The following is a 15,780-nucleotide window of genomic DNA, read 5'->3' as shown; positions in this document are numbered from 1 at the left end:
TTAAGAAAGCTTCCTGAAGATAATCTCTTAGCTGAGTCACAAACAATGAGAAATAGTTTGCCAGGGGAAGGGAAGAAGTGCCAGGCACAGGGAACAGCATGTGCAAAAGTCTGGAGAAGTGGCGCTTTCTAGGAACTGCTAGGTATTGCATATTCCGGGAGTGTACCATTTGGAAGGGAGGGGGAAGGGCAAGAGATGAAGCAGCAGGCGGTGAGCAGGGCCCAGATCCTGAAGGTGGAGAACCAAAAACTGAAGGAGAGATGTTAGCTACAGTCCACAGTTTATTAAGGTTATTCTTACGGCAGCTTGGACAGTCAGGGCCAAATGATGGCAGGGAAACCAGTTCAGAGGCCACTGTAGAGACCCAGGAAAGAACCAATGAAGGCCATGGCCATGGAGATGGAGGATGGCAACTGTGGGTAAGATGCGTGAAGGGAACACGATCTATAGGACTTCATGACCAAGAGGGGGCAAAGAAGTGCTGCCTCTGGTCTTTGTAGTTCCATAACCCAATATTTGTCCGTTTTTTTCCCTTAAGTTCTTTTGTGTTACATTTTCTACCGTTTGCAATCACGAGGTTTTAGCTCTTACATGGCTCTAGTTGTCCACAGAGGGAAATGGACATTTGAAGTAATTATACTGCTGTCTCCATTCCTTCCTTCCTTCTTTTTTCTTTTCTTTTTTTTTTTTTAATTAATAGATTTTATTTTTTGGAGCAGTTTTAGGTTATAGAAAAACTCAGCAGAAAGTTCAGAGTTTCATATACGCCTCTCCTCCCTCCCCCTCCAGTTTCACCTCTTATTAATATCTTGCATTAGTGTTGGTACATTTCTTACAACCGGTGTGCTCATATTGACACATTATTATTAACTGAAGTCCACAGTACCATTAGGGTCCACTCTTTGTGTTATACATTCTATATGGATTTTGACAAATGTATAATGACCATTATAGCATCATACGGAATGTTTCACTGCTCTAAAAATCCCCTATTCATCCCTCCCTCCCTGCCCTAACCCCTGATAACCCTAATCTTTTCACTCCCTTCACAGTTTTGCCTTTTCGAGAATTTCATACAGGTGGAATCATATACAACGCAACCTTTCCAGATCGGCTTCTTTCACTTAGCGATATGCACTTAAGTTTCCTCCATGTCATTTTGTGACTCGATAGCTCATTTCTTTTCAACAGTGAATAATATTTCTTTTCATCACTGAATTAATATTCCACTGTATGGATCGACCACAGTTTGTTTATCCATTCACCTGTTGAAGAATACCTTGGTTGCTTCTAAGTTTTGAACTATGAATGAAGCTGCTATCAACATTCGTGTGCAGGTTTTTGTGCGGACAAAGTATCTCAGCTCATTTGGATAAATACCAAGAAGCACGATTGCTGGATTGCCTTTTTCATATCCACTTCCTCTGGTGGGGAGGTTAGGGTGACCCTACATGGAAGAAGGATGCCTGAGAATTGTAGGTCTTGGGTTTGTGCAGAAACAGAAATTATTCTCCCTGGGGAGCTAAGGGTGTTCTTTTAGGCCAGGGGTCTTTACCTAGGTCCCCTAAATACCCTGGAATTATACATGGGAGGGAAGGGTCATTGGTCCTCATCAGAGTTTCAAGGGATCCAGGAAGCAAGAGAAATTAAGCTGCAGATTTTACCTGCAGGTGAAAGAATCCTCAGTGATGGGAAGGGGAGGAGTAGCTGACAGGCAACCTCAGTACTCAGAATGCCCCGGAGTGAAAGCCAAACCTTTAAGCACCACTTCTAACTCTACTTCGGGGACTTGGTGTGAAACAGGAGCCTAGGCTGGATGTGGCCACCACAGAAAACACCCTTCTCTCCCCTCCAATTCACAGAAGACTAGAAGCACATTGATGTGATGGCAAAGTCCATTTGCACTGTTTATTTAAAAAGAACAGCCGTAAGGTAAAAATGCAGATGTTTTCTTTTTTGTAAAGACAGCAGGTAAAAAAGAGAAGAAATAAATATGATGTTAGAAATTCGTTTATAAAATACAAAAAACCCCTGATATTTGTGAGCAATCCCAAGAACTCATAACATATAAAAAATTATGCTGAAGAACAGCTTCACCTCAGCACCTTAGAGCAGAGGTTGGAAACCAGCTAGATGGTGAGGATGGTCATGACTTTTGGGATTTGGAAAGGCTCTGGATTTGTCACTTGGGAATGTCAGGGGTCTACTGTAATATAATTTGCATAAAGTCAGAGTTAACAGGAATTCTTCTACTCATTAATATTACTTATAATCATTATTTCATTCTTACAGTTAAGTAGCACAGTATTTAGGGGTAGGAAAAAAAAGGCTGAAGTGGGAAGCGTAATGAAAAGGATAGATATAGGGGGGATGCTAAGAGGACAGGAGAAAGGTGATGGGAAGGAACAGAATCTCCTATCCTTTCACTATTTTGTGTCATCTCAGCAGCATGCCGTGCCCCCTATTGGAGAGGGGTTAGGGAGTGGTCCAGCCTGGCCTGCCTTAAACCTCACCATCATCAGAGGACAGAAGATGCAAAAGCACCCGGCAGGATCAGGCTAAGAATGAGAACAGGGAAGTTGGATGAGAAACAAAGGAGAGAGGGGCATGACGGGAAGAGGCACAGAAAAAGGATTACCCAAGAAAATGGGCAACATTAGCATCATAGGCCTCCAGGGACTATCTCCTCTGAGGACCACCAAAGAAAGAAGTATCTGTACAAATTAACACAGCAGACCACTCTGTGGAGTGGGAAAGAGACAAAGAAAAAGTAAAGGTTGCCAAGTAGAGGCACATTCCGGCTACAGAGAAGGGCAGAGGAAGGCAAGCAGGAGAGGGACTTGTGGGGGGCAGCTGGAACCTCTGGGAGGGGCTCCCAAATGGGGATGAGAGCCACCCCCTGCCACCCCTATGAGGTTAAGGAGTTTGCGCTGGGTGGTGGTTGTGAAGGCTTGTTGGGGCAAAGGGTCAGCTGGGGTGAGGATGCCCGGCCAGGTCTCTCCGGGGCATCTGTGAGGCACAGCTGTGGCCAGAGGTCAAGGTCAGCCCAACTATGTACTGAAAGCGGCCTTGAGTTCCCGGAAGGCTGCCTGGCGGAGCCTCCTCTTCTCTTCCGCCTGCTTCCGTTCATCTTGCTCTGCTTTTATCTCCGCTTCAAACTTACTGGCAGAGTTCAAGGCTTGGACCTGCAGAGAAACAGCGAGGACAGACCAACAGAGTGAGAGAGGAAAGAGAAACCTGCAGAGGGAGCAGCCCCATCAGACAGAATTCGCTTGTCTCCAGCCACGTGACCTGGGATCCTGGTCCTGCTGGGGGCCTGACCCCCGCCCAACACTCCCGCCCCTTGGTCTTCCAGTGTTTGCTTTCTAACAGCGAGGACACCGTCACTTTATTTGCTGCTGTGTTACACATGCCCCTTCCTATCTGCTGGGGTTGGCTTTTCCACCTCAGCTTCTTTTTCAGGATACCCCTAACATCCACGCCTATTGCCCACTTCTACTTTCCACCTTTAATTTCACAATAATATTCTTTAGTTCTAGGGGAAAACAAAAACCAAATGAGCTTCCTGCAGGCATCTCGAATAGGATTGCATCAATCTGCCTGCGGCAAAGGGATATCTTTATAATGTACAGTTTTCCCTGAATGACTCAGTTTTCATTCAGTACTGGTTGTTTTGGGTTTTTTTAATGTTACCAACTAAAATTTTCAGCTTTCTCTGAATCAATCCTTCTAAATTTACTTCCAAATACTGAATGTTTTTTGTTGGCGTTGTGAATGAGATATGAATCCATCTTCAATAATACAGTATCAGATAAATCCATCTTTATCCTCTATTCTAGGACTGATTCTTTTTTTTTTTTCCCCTCTCTGTGTGTCTCATCAATTTGGTAGAATTTGCAAACATGTTGGGCATGTACATTATTTTTAATAAAGACTGCTAAACTGCTCTCCAAACAGCTGCTCCAGTTTGCACCCCACCATCACGGAATGCAAGCGCTCATTTCCCAACCTCACCAACGCTTATCATTAACCTTTTTCCTGTTTGCCAATCTGATAGGCAAAAAAATTGGCACCTTCTTTTATTTCCTCTTTGGTGAATTACCCATTTGTATGCTTTGCCCGTTTTTCTATTCAGTTGGTTTTTTTTTTTCCTTTAATTTGCAATTCTTTACATAATTTAGGTCTAGTCCCCCATTATATATTTTTCTTCAGTTACTTTCCTCTAGTCTTTTGTTTGTCTTTTAACTTCAAGGTATCTCGGGTCATACAAATATTTAAATTTTGATGTCATCAAAAATTTCAACAGAGACTGCTCTTTCTTGACTCTGGCGAGAAGTCCAGGTTGGAGTTTACTATCTACCCAGCCTCCCCAAGCATCCAGAGAACCCTACAACCTGGGTTCACACTCCCATTCTCTAGTGTGTTGGCCTTGCCCTAGTTTACTTTCTAACCCGAAAAGGATGCCTGACCAATCTTTGCAACACAGCTGTCACAGTACCTCCAACTCCCAGGACCTGCACTTCTTTTTTTTAGGACCTGAACTTCTGCCTGACACACTTCACCTCTCCCCTCCCAGTCTGCCAAGTGCTGCCCTTGGACCAAGGACTTTGTTCCTGCTTGCAGGCTGAGAACGTGTTTTTCTTAGAAGTCTCACAAGGACGGTGTCTGGACCCACTGGGAGGTGAGGATGTCCAGTTTGGGCTGGGCCTTCAGTAAAGCCCTCCTCCTCCCATCTCTTTCCCCACAGCAGTCATCCGAAGATCAGCCACAGCCTTTAAGGATCCTGCCACTCTCAGCAGCCCACCTTCTCCCTCATTTAGAAAACACAGACGAACGCAGTCCGTCCACTCTGGACTCCTCTCCCACCCATTTTGTCCTTCCCCCTTTCCCTGTGCTTCTGGAAGTGAGACCCTGGGCGCTTCATCGAACATCTCTAGGCTCAGAGGTGTACTGGCTGGTGCCTGCTTGCAAGCCAGTTGTTTGATTTTCAGGAATTTTATGAACTGGTTGTTAAATAGAGCCATTGTTAGGGACTTCCCCGGTGGTCCAGTGGTTAAGACTTTGGCTTCCAATGCAGTGGGTGCGGGTTTGATCCCTGGTTGGGGAGCTAAGATCCCACATGCCTCACAGCCAAAACACCAAAACATAACAAACAGAAGCAATATTGTAACAAATTCAGTAAAGACTTTAAAAATCGTCCATATCAAAAAAATCTTAAGGGACTTCCCTGGTGGCACAATGGTTAAGAATCCACCTGCCAATGCAGGGGGGGCACGGGTTCAAACCCTGGTCTGGGAAGATCCCACATGCTGTGAAGCGACTGAGCCCATGCACCACAATTACTGAGCCTGCGCTCTGGAGCCCGTGAGCCACAACTACTGAGCCCGTGTGCCACAACTACTGAAGCCCGCACGCCTAGAGCCCGTGCTCCACAACAAGAGAAGCCACCGCAGTGAGAACCCTGCGCACCGCAACCAAGAGTAGCCCCGGCTCACCGCAATGAGAGAAAGCCCGCGCACAGCAATGAAAGACCCAACGCAGCCAAAAAAAAAAAAAAAAAATAGTTTATAACAAAAAATTCTTAAGAAATATATAGCTGCTAAAAAAAAATATATATATATATATATAGCTGCTGTTAAAAATTAGATTTATATACTTTCACAATTAAATAAATTATATTACAAACAAAAGTAATACATACTTAAAAGTCATCACTTCCTGATTATTTTACTACATTTTACTGTTATTTGTGTTCTTGAGGTTACCTATGTCTGTTATACCTCTAAGGTGGAGATCCTATATGATGACATGCTACCTTGAATCTTCCCAACTCTGCGTTCAACAGCATCCTGTTGGTAGCTTGAAAGCAACCCCAGTGGGAGTATTTACATCTTGGAACAACTATGCTACAAACAAGGGTTTTGATTATTGTTTCATTGACTGTCTAGACAATCTTTTCTTAAGAAAGTGATGGAAAAATGTTTTTAAGTTTTAAGTTTAAACTTAAACATGTGTAGTGTTTGTAGCCTTTACATTGTGAATAGCTCCAAGATGGAGAGAATGTTCTTCCAATATTTGAAAACTATTATCAAATTCAGCGAAGATGTTGCTCACGTCATTGATGACTGAATGAAGTTCTGATATATGTCCTTTCACTTTTTTCTTAGAAATTAATTTTAAACAAAATACCAACCAACATTCATGTTGGAATTACATTTTTTTTTTTTTTTTTGGCTGCAGCACACAGCATGTGGGATGTGCTAGTTCCCCAACCAGGGATCGAGCCTGTTGTCCCTGCATTGGAAGCACAGAGTCTTAACCACTGGACCGCCAGGGAAGTCCCCGGAACTACATTCTTTTGTCAGTTGCAATCATAGGCTGCCTACAAATGCAAGAGTCCAGCAAAGGGGGATTCCTGCTCTGTCCAGTGGTTAGGACTCCTCCGCACTTCCACTGCAGGGGGCACAGGTTAGATCCCTTATCGGGGAACTAGCCCCCGCTCGCCGCAACTAGAGAGAGCAGCACACAGCAACAAAGAACCAAAGCAGCCAAAAATAAATAAATTTATTTTTAAAAAAAGAATCAATAGGCTATATGGAATCTACAATTAAAATAGTATATATTTTATTATTTGCAAAATGTGTGCTGCATATCTTTTATATCTGCAAAATATATTTATAATAAACTTGGGCATATATATATATAGTTTGTCCAGACAGCCATTTGCTTAACATTTATCAACAAACCACTGTCTAAGCTTCAATTTCCTCATCTGCAAAGTGGGTCAGTAACACCTACCTCCAGAGTGATTGTGTGAGCGTTAGATAACACATGAATCTGAAGCGCTCAGCAGAGGGTCTGGCCAATCATCATCAGCACTCAGGTGTTTGTCAGTCACCCCACCTGCCCATTCCTGGCCAGGTCAGAGGAGGGTTGGGGGCCCTTTGCAATTACTTTACTTGGGCTCCTTCTTCTCCACAATTAAAAGTCTGCCTCATCTCTTGATTCCGTGATCTCCAAGTCCTTGTCCCATCAATCACCCCTTCCTTTTTTTATCTTCATGTTTTCTTCTCCCTGGATCACTTCCCTGTGACATAAAAACACACCAACATCTATCTTCCCTAGGCTTTAAAAAGAAACCCCAAAACTCAGAAGTTCTTTCCTGATCCTAAGCTACCATCCGCACTTTGTCCAGGCCCCTCTGCCAACCTTCTAGACAGAAAAGCAGCCATCAGGGCTCTTTCCCCCCAGTTCCCACCCGCCTCTTACCCTGCTACAATCTGCCCTCCACAGTGAACCTCATCTCTCAAAAATCTCCACTGACCCATTTGCTGGACCCAAGACCTCTGCTCTGGCCTCATCTGATTCAATCTCTTCTTGAAACTGCTCCTGGCCTCCAAAATACCATTTTCTCCAGGGTTTCCTTGTATCTCTGGTTACTTCCTTTCCCACAGTCCAGTCACCATTATGTTCTGCCCTTGGTCAGTTCCCTCTAGTTCTCGGGTTTCAGCTTGTATCTTGCGAAGACAGAGAGCTCCTGTGGTCTGTGTGGCTGAGTGTCCATGAAACATCCATTTCCTCCTTCTTTCTTTCTATGAGATGCTCCCCTGGCACATGGCCCAAGGGTCTAGGGGAGACTGACCTCACCCCTGGGCTCGAGGAGCAAATCCAATCAGGGTAGATACTCCAGCCCTTGCCAGCGGTTGGTTCAGGTGTGGACAAGTGTGGAAGAGATTGTTCCATGACTCTCAGTATCTAGTATGCTCATCTTCCTTAGTAGCAGAATTACAACTGGGCACATGGATCCCCAGAAAAAAAAAAAGGTATTTTGTAGCCTCCCATTTAGCTGGGTGTGGCCAAATTCTGTCCAACAGAACCTGAGCAGAAACTATTAGCAAACAAAAGGCACAAGGTCTTTCTTTTTTACTGTGTTTGCAGACGATCAATAAATATATGCCAGGTAGTGAGAAATACTAGAAAGAAAAATACCCAATCTAAAGAGGGTTGGGTAGGAGGGGCGCTAAAAAAAAAACAACAGGTTACCCTTCCGACGAAGGGGCAGATCTTCCCTTGCCTGAAGTCACCTTGGACTTAGTAAAACCCAGCTTATCACTTTTCCTCCATAAACCATTCACATTCACGGGCATGGGTCCTGTCTTGATTTTTTTAAACATCAACCCCTGGCCACACAACTCCAATAACCTCGTGACATTATAATTTCCACCTCCAATCAAGTGGTCATAAATACTGAGAGTTCTAGGGAGTTGGGGATTCATCCTTACCTCCTTCCCAGCCCCTTTGTCATGCTCTTCATCGGACCTGCAATTCTTCTCCAGCCATCTACGGAGGCCTCCCTGAGTCCAGCCTCCCCCGGGGCAAGTCTGTCCCCATCGTGCCCACTGCTGATCACATCAAGGCCCTGCCCTCCAAGCCTGGCTATGCACTGGATCCCCCTGCAGAGCCCAGGTAGAGTTGGGTGAGGTCTGGGAAGCTGGTTGGCAGATAATTCTGGTGATCAGCAGTCTGGGGAAGGCCTGGCCCTCAGGGGAGCCCAGAGCCTCCTGTCCAACTGCATCCAGTGTGGACAGAGGCCAACCTCCAGACACTCCCCCCCACCCCCCCACCATGCCTTGGAGCCTTTGCTCTTGCTGTTTCCACGCCAGGAACGCCTTCCCTTCCCTGATTACAAGGTGAATCCCCATTCATCTCCGAACATCTGTAGCAAATGTCAGCTCCTTTATGGCCTTCTCCCAAACTTGGGCAATAATTCCTTCCATTCGTCATTCATGCAAACATTTCCTGAGAGCCATTATTAGTCAGGCACTGTAATTACAAACATAACACACCTGCCTTTGAATCTGTGGGCGAGGAGGCAGACGTATAAACACAAAAAATTTTATTGTTATTCTTTTCATCTTTTCTCCTTGTTGTAAAAATAATGCACACACATTATAAAACCTTACAAAATTATAGAAAATAGGTTCCTCTGACATCACTATTACTAATACTTTAGTATATAATTATCCAGGTTGTACTTAACTATTTAATGAAATTGGGTTTCAAATATACTGTTTTGCCTAATTCATTCGGGACATCTGTCCACACATGAATGCAGCTGCAGCTCATTCTTTGAGAGCTGCAGGGTGTACAAATGTGTGGGTGTACCACAGTGGACTCAACTACCCAGTAGTGGAAGTTTTGGTTGTCTCCAATTTTCCTCTGTTATAACAATACTGTATGAAAATCCTTGTCTATACATCTAGGTGCATTTTCATGAGTATCTCTGAAGGATAAAATCCTCGAGGCAGATTTCCAGAGGTGAAGGATAGGAAATGTTAACAGCTGGCCCCAAGCTGCTCTCCAAAAAGTTGGGTCAATTTATACTCTTACCAAGAGCGTCCAAGAATGCCTTGAACAGATAAATTATAATACTGCTTCCATTCATAATAGAGGCACCTGGAAGAGCATGGACAGTCTCAGCCCCGAGAGTCAGGAAAAGCCGCCAAGAAGAGGCAGCTCTTTAAGGTGGGTTTGATAGAATGAGTAGAGTTCTCATGGAAGAGGCATTTGGGTGGGACATTCCAGGCAGAGGAAACAGCAGGTATTGAGGCCCCGTTGTGAAAAGACGTGGCAGTACTTGAAGAACGGTGCATAGGGGTGAAGAAGGGTGGAGCTGGGATCACAGCCAGATTATAAAAGGTTGGGAATGCCCAGATAAGACATTCTCAGAGACTCCATACAGACTTGAGCGCTCGGCATATCGAGCTACAGCAGTGTGCTGAAAACAGAGTCCTGTTAACTTTGGGTTTCAACCCCAGGCCCCTGCCCAAGACATCTCGGGAGATCTGCAAGTGGTGATTCAGTCAATGAATAGAGAGGACTCTTCCCACCATCCCTCCTCTCTACTCATCATTATCAATGCGAGTTTCTCCAGAGCTTGATTTGGTGCCTGGCATTTCTGGAACTGAGTTGAACCAATGTTAAGTCAAACCACTTCCAAGATTGGATATACGATGCTGGTGTTGAAGGTGCAGTGAGTGGTCCGCCTGTCCCTGAAACTGCCAGGTGACAGCAGTAGGGGATTCAGGCATAAGGAGGCCACCAAGATTCACAGTTTACATACTGGCAGAAAGATGATGGACTCTTGTCTCCAAGGCAACGTCACAGAGAAGTGAAGAGAGAGTGCTGCTTAGGGGCGTGAGCAGGCTGGGCTGTATCACCAAGGACACTTTGTCTCTGAGCAAACTCCTGGAATAAGCCAAAACTCCACAAGAGGCTGGCTGTCTCCTGCCTGGAGTGGAAGGGCGTCCCAACAGCTCGTATCACATACAGAGTGCTCTCGGTGAGCCAGGAACTTGCTAAACGCTTCATACACATGAATGCATTTAATCCTCATGGCAATCCCATTATCAACCCCATTATACAGATGAGGAAAGTAAGGCACAGACAGGTGACAGGTAAGGGAGGAGGCAGAATCTGAACCCAGGTAGCCTTATCCACTGCACTCCACTGCTGTGGAGGGGGATTCGGAGGACTCTCCTGATCGCCCTTTTTGCAGATGTGCCCTGCGGAGAGGAGAACGACAGCACCCAGCAGGGGTAAGATCTCCATAAACGTTCAACCACCGTATGAACTCGTGAATGAATGGAAGCACCCAGAAGGGCTCCAAGACCAGGCACTGGAGATTCCTTCCCAGCTCCCAGCCATTGTCAATGATGCAAATACTTTTTCTGATTCGGGGCAAGCCACCAAGGCACCCTCCTAGGGCCCCATTATTCACTTGTTTACACACAGGTGTCTAAGATGCAGACATGCAGGTAGCTGTCCAAGTAACTCAAGTGTGGTTTGGGGTAAGGAGGAATTCTTTAGGAAAGTCTGGATTCAGAGTCAATCTGGCAGCATTGCACCAGCAAACCTGTTTGAATCTGAAACCAGGATCAAATGCATTTGCCGTCTGGCAGTTTTCCTGTTTTGCTTTTAATTTTCAGACGGCACACAAACGCACTCTCATTTCCCTACAAGCTCACACGATTAGCGCTTGCTGTTTCCCTTGTCCTGAGGGAGTTGATGAGCTGGTCGCTGGCTGGGAGCTCCTGCTGGGCAGGGTGCGCAGAGGGAGGGATTGCCCCGCACAGGAAGGAGGCACCTACCTTGGCTTCAAAGAAGTCCTTGGCACCTTTGACGCCCTCCAGGGCAACGTCGATCTCAGAAAGCTTCGCCAGCGCCATCAGCCCACTGTCCTCCTGTAGTTCCCCCGCTGCGGCCTTGTGGAATATTAGCAGGAACTACAGGGGAAGGTTGATTAGGGTCAAAGTCAGCATCACCGAGAGATTCGCAGCACTCCCCTCTGGCCTGAGCTAGGGTCATTATAGCCAAGCCTATTAAAAGGGGTGTCTATGTGTCCGTGTGACAAATTATTTTGTCAAAGCTGAAAACATGGGGAATTCCCTGATGGTCCAGAGGTTAAGACTCTGCCCTTCCACTGCGGGGGGCGTGGGTTCGATCCCTGTTCGGGGAGCTAAGATCCCACGTGACCCGTGCCAAAAATAAAAAAAAAGAAAGAAAGAAAGACAGAAACCAAAGCTGCCTATTTTTCCACAAGGATGTAGGGGAATGGGCACCCTTATATCGAGTTAATGGGAGTGTAACTTGAATCAAAATTTTTGGAGGGCACTTTGGAAATATTTACAAAAGATAAAATGTTTTCACCCTACCAATCATTAATTCCACTGCTGGGAATCTGTCCTTTAGAACCATTTACACAATAGTTTAAGAAGCATTGTCTGTAAAAGCAAAAAATTGGCAACATCCTAGTTAACAGTCATGAAAGAAAAAATCTAGTAGACCCGTATGTACTATTTTTTAAAACGAAATAATTCAATATTTCGGACAGTTTTGAACGATTTCCATTTTCCATTTGTGTCCCATTTTGGGCATTAGACTATTTACCATTTTTGGTGTTTTCTAAGACATCTTTATAGAACCTTGTTCCAAATACTTTATGTTTCAAATACATTAGCTCTGTCACTTCCCTTTCAATTTTGTTTACAGCAAAATTTTTTCAAAAATTATCAAGCTTTCCTTTTCTCTCACCAATGTTATGCTTAGAAAATCCTTCCTTGCCACCAAGGTTACATAAACAATTGCCTGTGTTCTTGTCTACTGCATTTATGACTTTTTCAAAAGCGTAAATATTTAATCTCAAATTTATTCTGATTTGTCATGTGAAGTTTATCATTAACCTTATTTTCTTCCAAATGGTTAGCTAGTAATCTCCACATCATTTATTGAATAATCCACCCCCTTCCTCCAGATTCAAAATGTGACCTGAATGAATTTGTCTTTAAAGCCAACTTGTACTAAGACCTCTGCAAAATAAATTTTTAAATAAATAAATAGGCCAACCTGAAAGAGCTGTCCCTGTCCCGTCCCGCCCCCACCTGCACGTCCTTCCATCACCCCCAAGGAAGTTTTATGGCTTTTTACTTCTCTTCTTTAAAAAATTTTCATGAATTTGTCTATCAGACATCTGTCCAACTTGCATAATTTATTTTTCCATCTAGAAAGAATAAAAATTGATGTATTCCAATTCATCCCAGAAAGAGGCTCCTCCAGGTTTTCAAGTGCCTAAAATATGTGTGAAATGTCAGTTTTCAGGGGGTTTTTTCATGACCGTCTCCTCTAAAGATTGTCTTCCCCAAGAGGAAACAACATTAGCTAAAGCACAGTGAGAGGTAAGACAACTTCAGCACGCTTTTTCCAAATTCCAACTTGTGTCTTTTACTGCCAACGCTCTTAATCCCTAGAGGGAAGCGTGTTTCATTAAGTGAAAGTCTTGGCTTCCACTACCACCACCCCAAAATGCCTTGCCGGCAAGCCCTTCTTTGTAATTCTTGCTTCAGGGGTCCTAACTTCACTGTGGACATCGCCAAATACAAAGCAAGCGGTGAAGCAAGATGTTCCAGGACTTTCAGCTTCACGAAGGCCACCATGGTCAGCTTCACTCTACAGAAACGTCACTTTCACCCACCTGCAGCTTCAAACTCTCTCACTAGAGGCCGGCAGAGACTCAGTTTGCTGCAGACTAACCGAGCCAGAACACTGGCTCCAAAGAAGCCTTGGAAATCAAGCCTACTGAAGGAGGTGAGGCCCCCCCCCAAGAGTAGGATGGGGGACAAGGGGGCACGGGGACGGTTGTGGTCAGGCTCTCATGGAAGAGCCTGAAGCAGCCAAGACTTCAGCACTGCAAACGTGAGCCTCGGGCAGAGAGAAGGAGTAAAATACCCATCCATCCCTCAGTACCCTGCCCATCCTTAAAGCACTTAGTTACAGAAGCCACCCCCCTCCCCAATGCTCCATACGGTAAACACAAAACAGATACCCCCTCCATACCAGGGAGGCAGCTTGGGAAAGATGGAACACTGCCCCCAGCCTAGCAGCAGCCCAAGTGACCTGACGGGGAGGGGGTGTCTCTTCATCTCTGAAACTCATTTTTCTCACATCTGCAGCAGAGATGACAATGTTGGTGTTTACAGAAGGACTCAAAGTATTCCTCAAGGGTCCCGGCCACGTGGGCTCACTTTCACTCTGCCAGCTCAGCGGATGACCGCCAGCAGCTCTGTTCTAACTCAGGGGTCCCCCCCAGCCCCAGCCAGTTAAAGAAGAAGAAAAAAAAATCCAGCTCAACCTGAAAATGTTCAGCCTTCCCCAAAGCACGCCAGACTTTCCCATTTAGAGTATTACAATCCCCAACCCCTGAATGACAATTTCTCCAACTGCCCAGCCTTGTTTGTCTTCCTATTTATAGTCCACAAAGACTGGTATGTTGTAGAGAATTGGAAAGTGTCCTAGCTGTGACTCTGAGCAAAGAGGGGGGAGGGAAGGAGAGGCAGAAAACAAAGAAACAGAGAGAACCAACAAAACTAAAAAGCAGTTTCAGACGCAAGCTGTCAAATGCTTCTGATAAATTTAAGGAAATTTTTTTTTGATTGAATATTTTTAAAGATTTTTTTGATGTGGACCATTTTTAATGTCTTTATTGAATCTGTTACAATATTGCTTCTGTTTTATGTTTTGGTTTTTTGGGGCCGCAAGTCATGTGGGATCTTAGCTCCCCGACCAGGTATCGAACCTGCACCCCTTGCACTGCAAGGCGAAGTCTTAACCACTGGACCGCCAGGGAAGTCCCAAATTTAAGGAAATTTTAAATTTCATGACTCTGATTGATGATGCAAACACTTCCCCACATTAGTTAGAGCTCTTAGATGGCAAGTGACAGAAACACACTTGTTGGCTTAAGTAAAAAGGAGGTATTCATTATACAGAAAGGATGTCTCAAAAACCCAAGGGTAAAATACAGTGACCTGGAAGAGGACTGGAACAGGGAGAGGCAATGTTCTCAGGATTGGAGGCAACATTCCCTCTTGAGCTCTTGTGTCTGGACCACGTGGGAGAAAATGGCTGCCCCACATTGAGTTACTCTTATGGGAAGAGGCACCTGCACAGCCAACGTGTAGCACTTCAGCCCCAGTTTCAAAATCCCAGATAGGGAATCCAACTGACCTAGTCTAGCCAGAGGTCCATCCATGGTCCAATCAACCATGAACAGGCAGGGGTGCAACCCAGTACAGCCAGGGCTGCCAGGGACCCACCCCAGAGAGGGTAAGGTGGGAGGAGAAAACAGGACCTACAGTTCTCAGTACTAACATGGAATCTAGTAAACCCCTTATCCAGCCTTTGTACAAAACTACCACACATCTGGCCTTGGAGCCATTCGCTTTGAGACAGGTGTAATGGAATTAGTGAGGACTACAAAAAAAGAGGGGAGGATATTAAGTCCTCGCTGTCTGCCTCCAAAGGAGAATGAGGTGGTGAGTGCCTGGAATAGGATTCTAGATGCCTACAGTTATGGACATAGAACTGCTAAATCTGGTCCATCCTTATGACTTCTTCTACATGTCTGTACACGTACATAAACCATAAATGCAAACAATTATATTTTATTTTTTAAATTAATTTATTTATCTTAATGATTACTTCTTTTTTAAAAGTATTTATTTATTTATTTTTGGCTGCGTTGGGTCTTCGTTGCTGCGTGCAACCCTCCTCTAGTTGCAGAGAGCGGAGGCTACTCTTTGTTGCGGTGCACGGGCTTCTCATTGTGGTGGCTTCTCTTGTTGCAGAGCCACGGACTCTAGGCATGTGGGCTTCAGTAGTTGTGGCTCGTGGGCTCTAGAGCGCAGGCTCAGTAGTTGTGGTGCACGGGCTTAGTTGCTCCACGGTATGTGGGATCTTCCCGGACCAGGGCTCGAACCTGTGTCCCCTGCACCGACAGGTGGATTCTTAACCACCGCGCCACCAGGGAAGCCCTAAACAATTATATTTTATATACAGTTTGGAAATCTGCTTTTTTCCCTGCTTTTTACATTGTCAACATGTGTTCTCTGGTCATCAAACACTGTGCTATTGAATACATCATCATTTTTAATGGTTCCATATATGCCATCTTCTAAAATGCCCCTTGTGTGCATATATTATTTTCATAATTGGAAGAGAAATGGTTTAAAAGAAAGATCGATTTCCTTGTATGTTGGGGGAAAGTAGCTTTTATTTAGATATAACTCACTTCAGTTGAGTTAATCCAAAGAAAAAGAAAGGGAATACAAACTCACCAAGCACCTACTAAGTGCCAGGTCATGAGGACACCTGTGATGATGGTGGAGCTGTTGACTATGGTGCCTCGTGGCACATGACCTGGATCTAGCCAATCACAGTACCCTG

General features: G+C 44.9%; 1 protein-coding gene and 1 long non-coding RNA gene across 3 annotated transcripts in view; one reads left to right on the top strand and one right to left on the bottom strand.

The window, feature by feature from the left end:
- Positions 1-350: 350 nt before the first annotated feature.
- On the top strand, positions 351-3,201 carry LOC125965014 (uncharacterized). The gene is made up of 3 exons (XR_007478437.1): positions 351-419; positions 1,863-1,932; positions 3,170-3,201. It is a non-coding gene; the product is annotated as an uncharacterized LOC125965014 (long non-coding RNA).
- EFHD1 (EF-hand domain family member D1) overlaps positions 1,874-15,780 on the bottom strand; it is a 39,314-nt gene continuing 25,407 nt past the window's right edge. Inside the window, exons 3-4 of one of the 2 annotated variants that reach the window (XM_004262583.3) lie at positions 11,151-11,285; positions 1,874-3,185 (exon numbers count right to left, since the gene is read on the bottom strand). In XM_004262583.3, coding sequence (XP_004262631.1) covers positions 3,051-3,185; positions 11,151-11,285 — 270 coding nt within the window. In that variant the 3' untranslated portion in view covers positions 1,874-3,050. The remainder of the gene's footprint in view (positions 3,186-11,150; positions 11,286-15,780) is intronic. The other variant, XM_049712303.1, reaches the window with a different exon arrangement.

This window comes from Orcinus orca, chromosome 7, assembly GCF_937001465.1.
Source record: "Orcinus orca chromosome 7, mOrcOrc1.1, whole genome shotgun sequence".
NCBI classification, from domain to species: domain Eukaryota; kingdom Metazoa; phylum Chordata; class Mammalia; order Artiodactyla; family Delphinidae; genus Orcinus; species Orcinus orca.
Note: the sequence above shows the minus strand (reverse complement) of the source record. Positions and strands in the feature narration are given on the sequence as shown.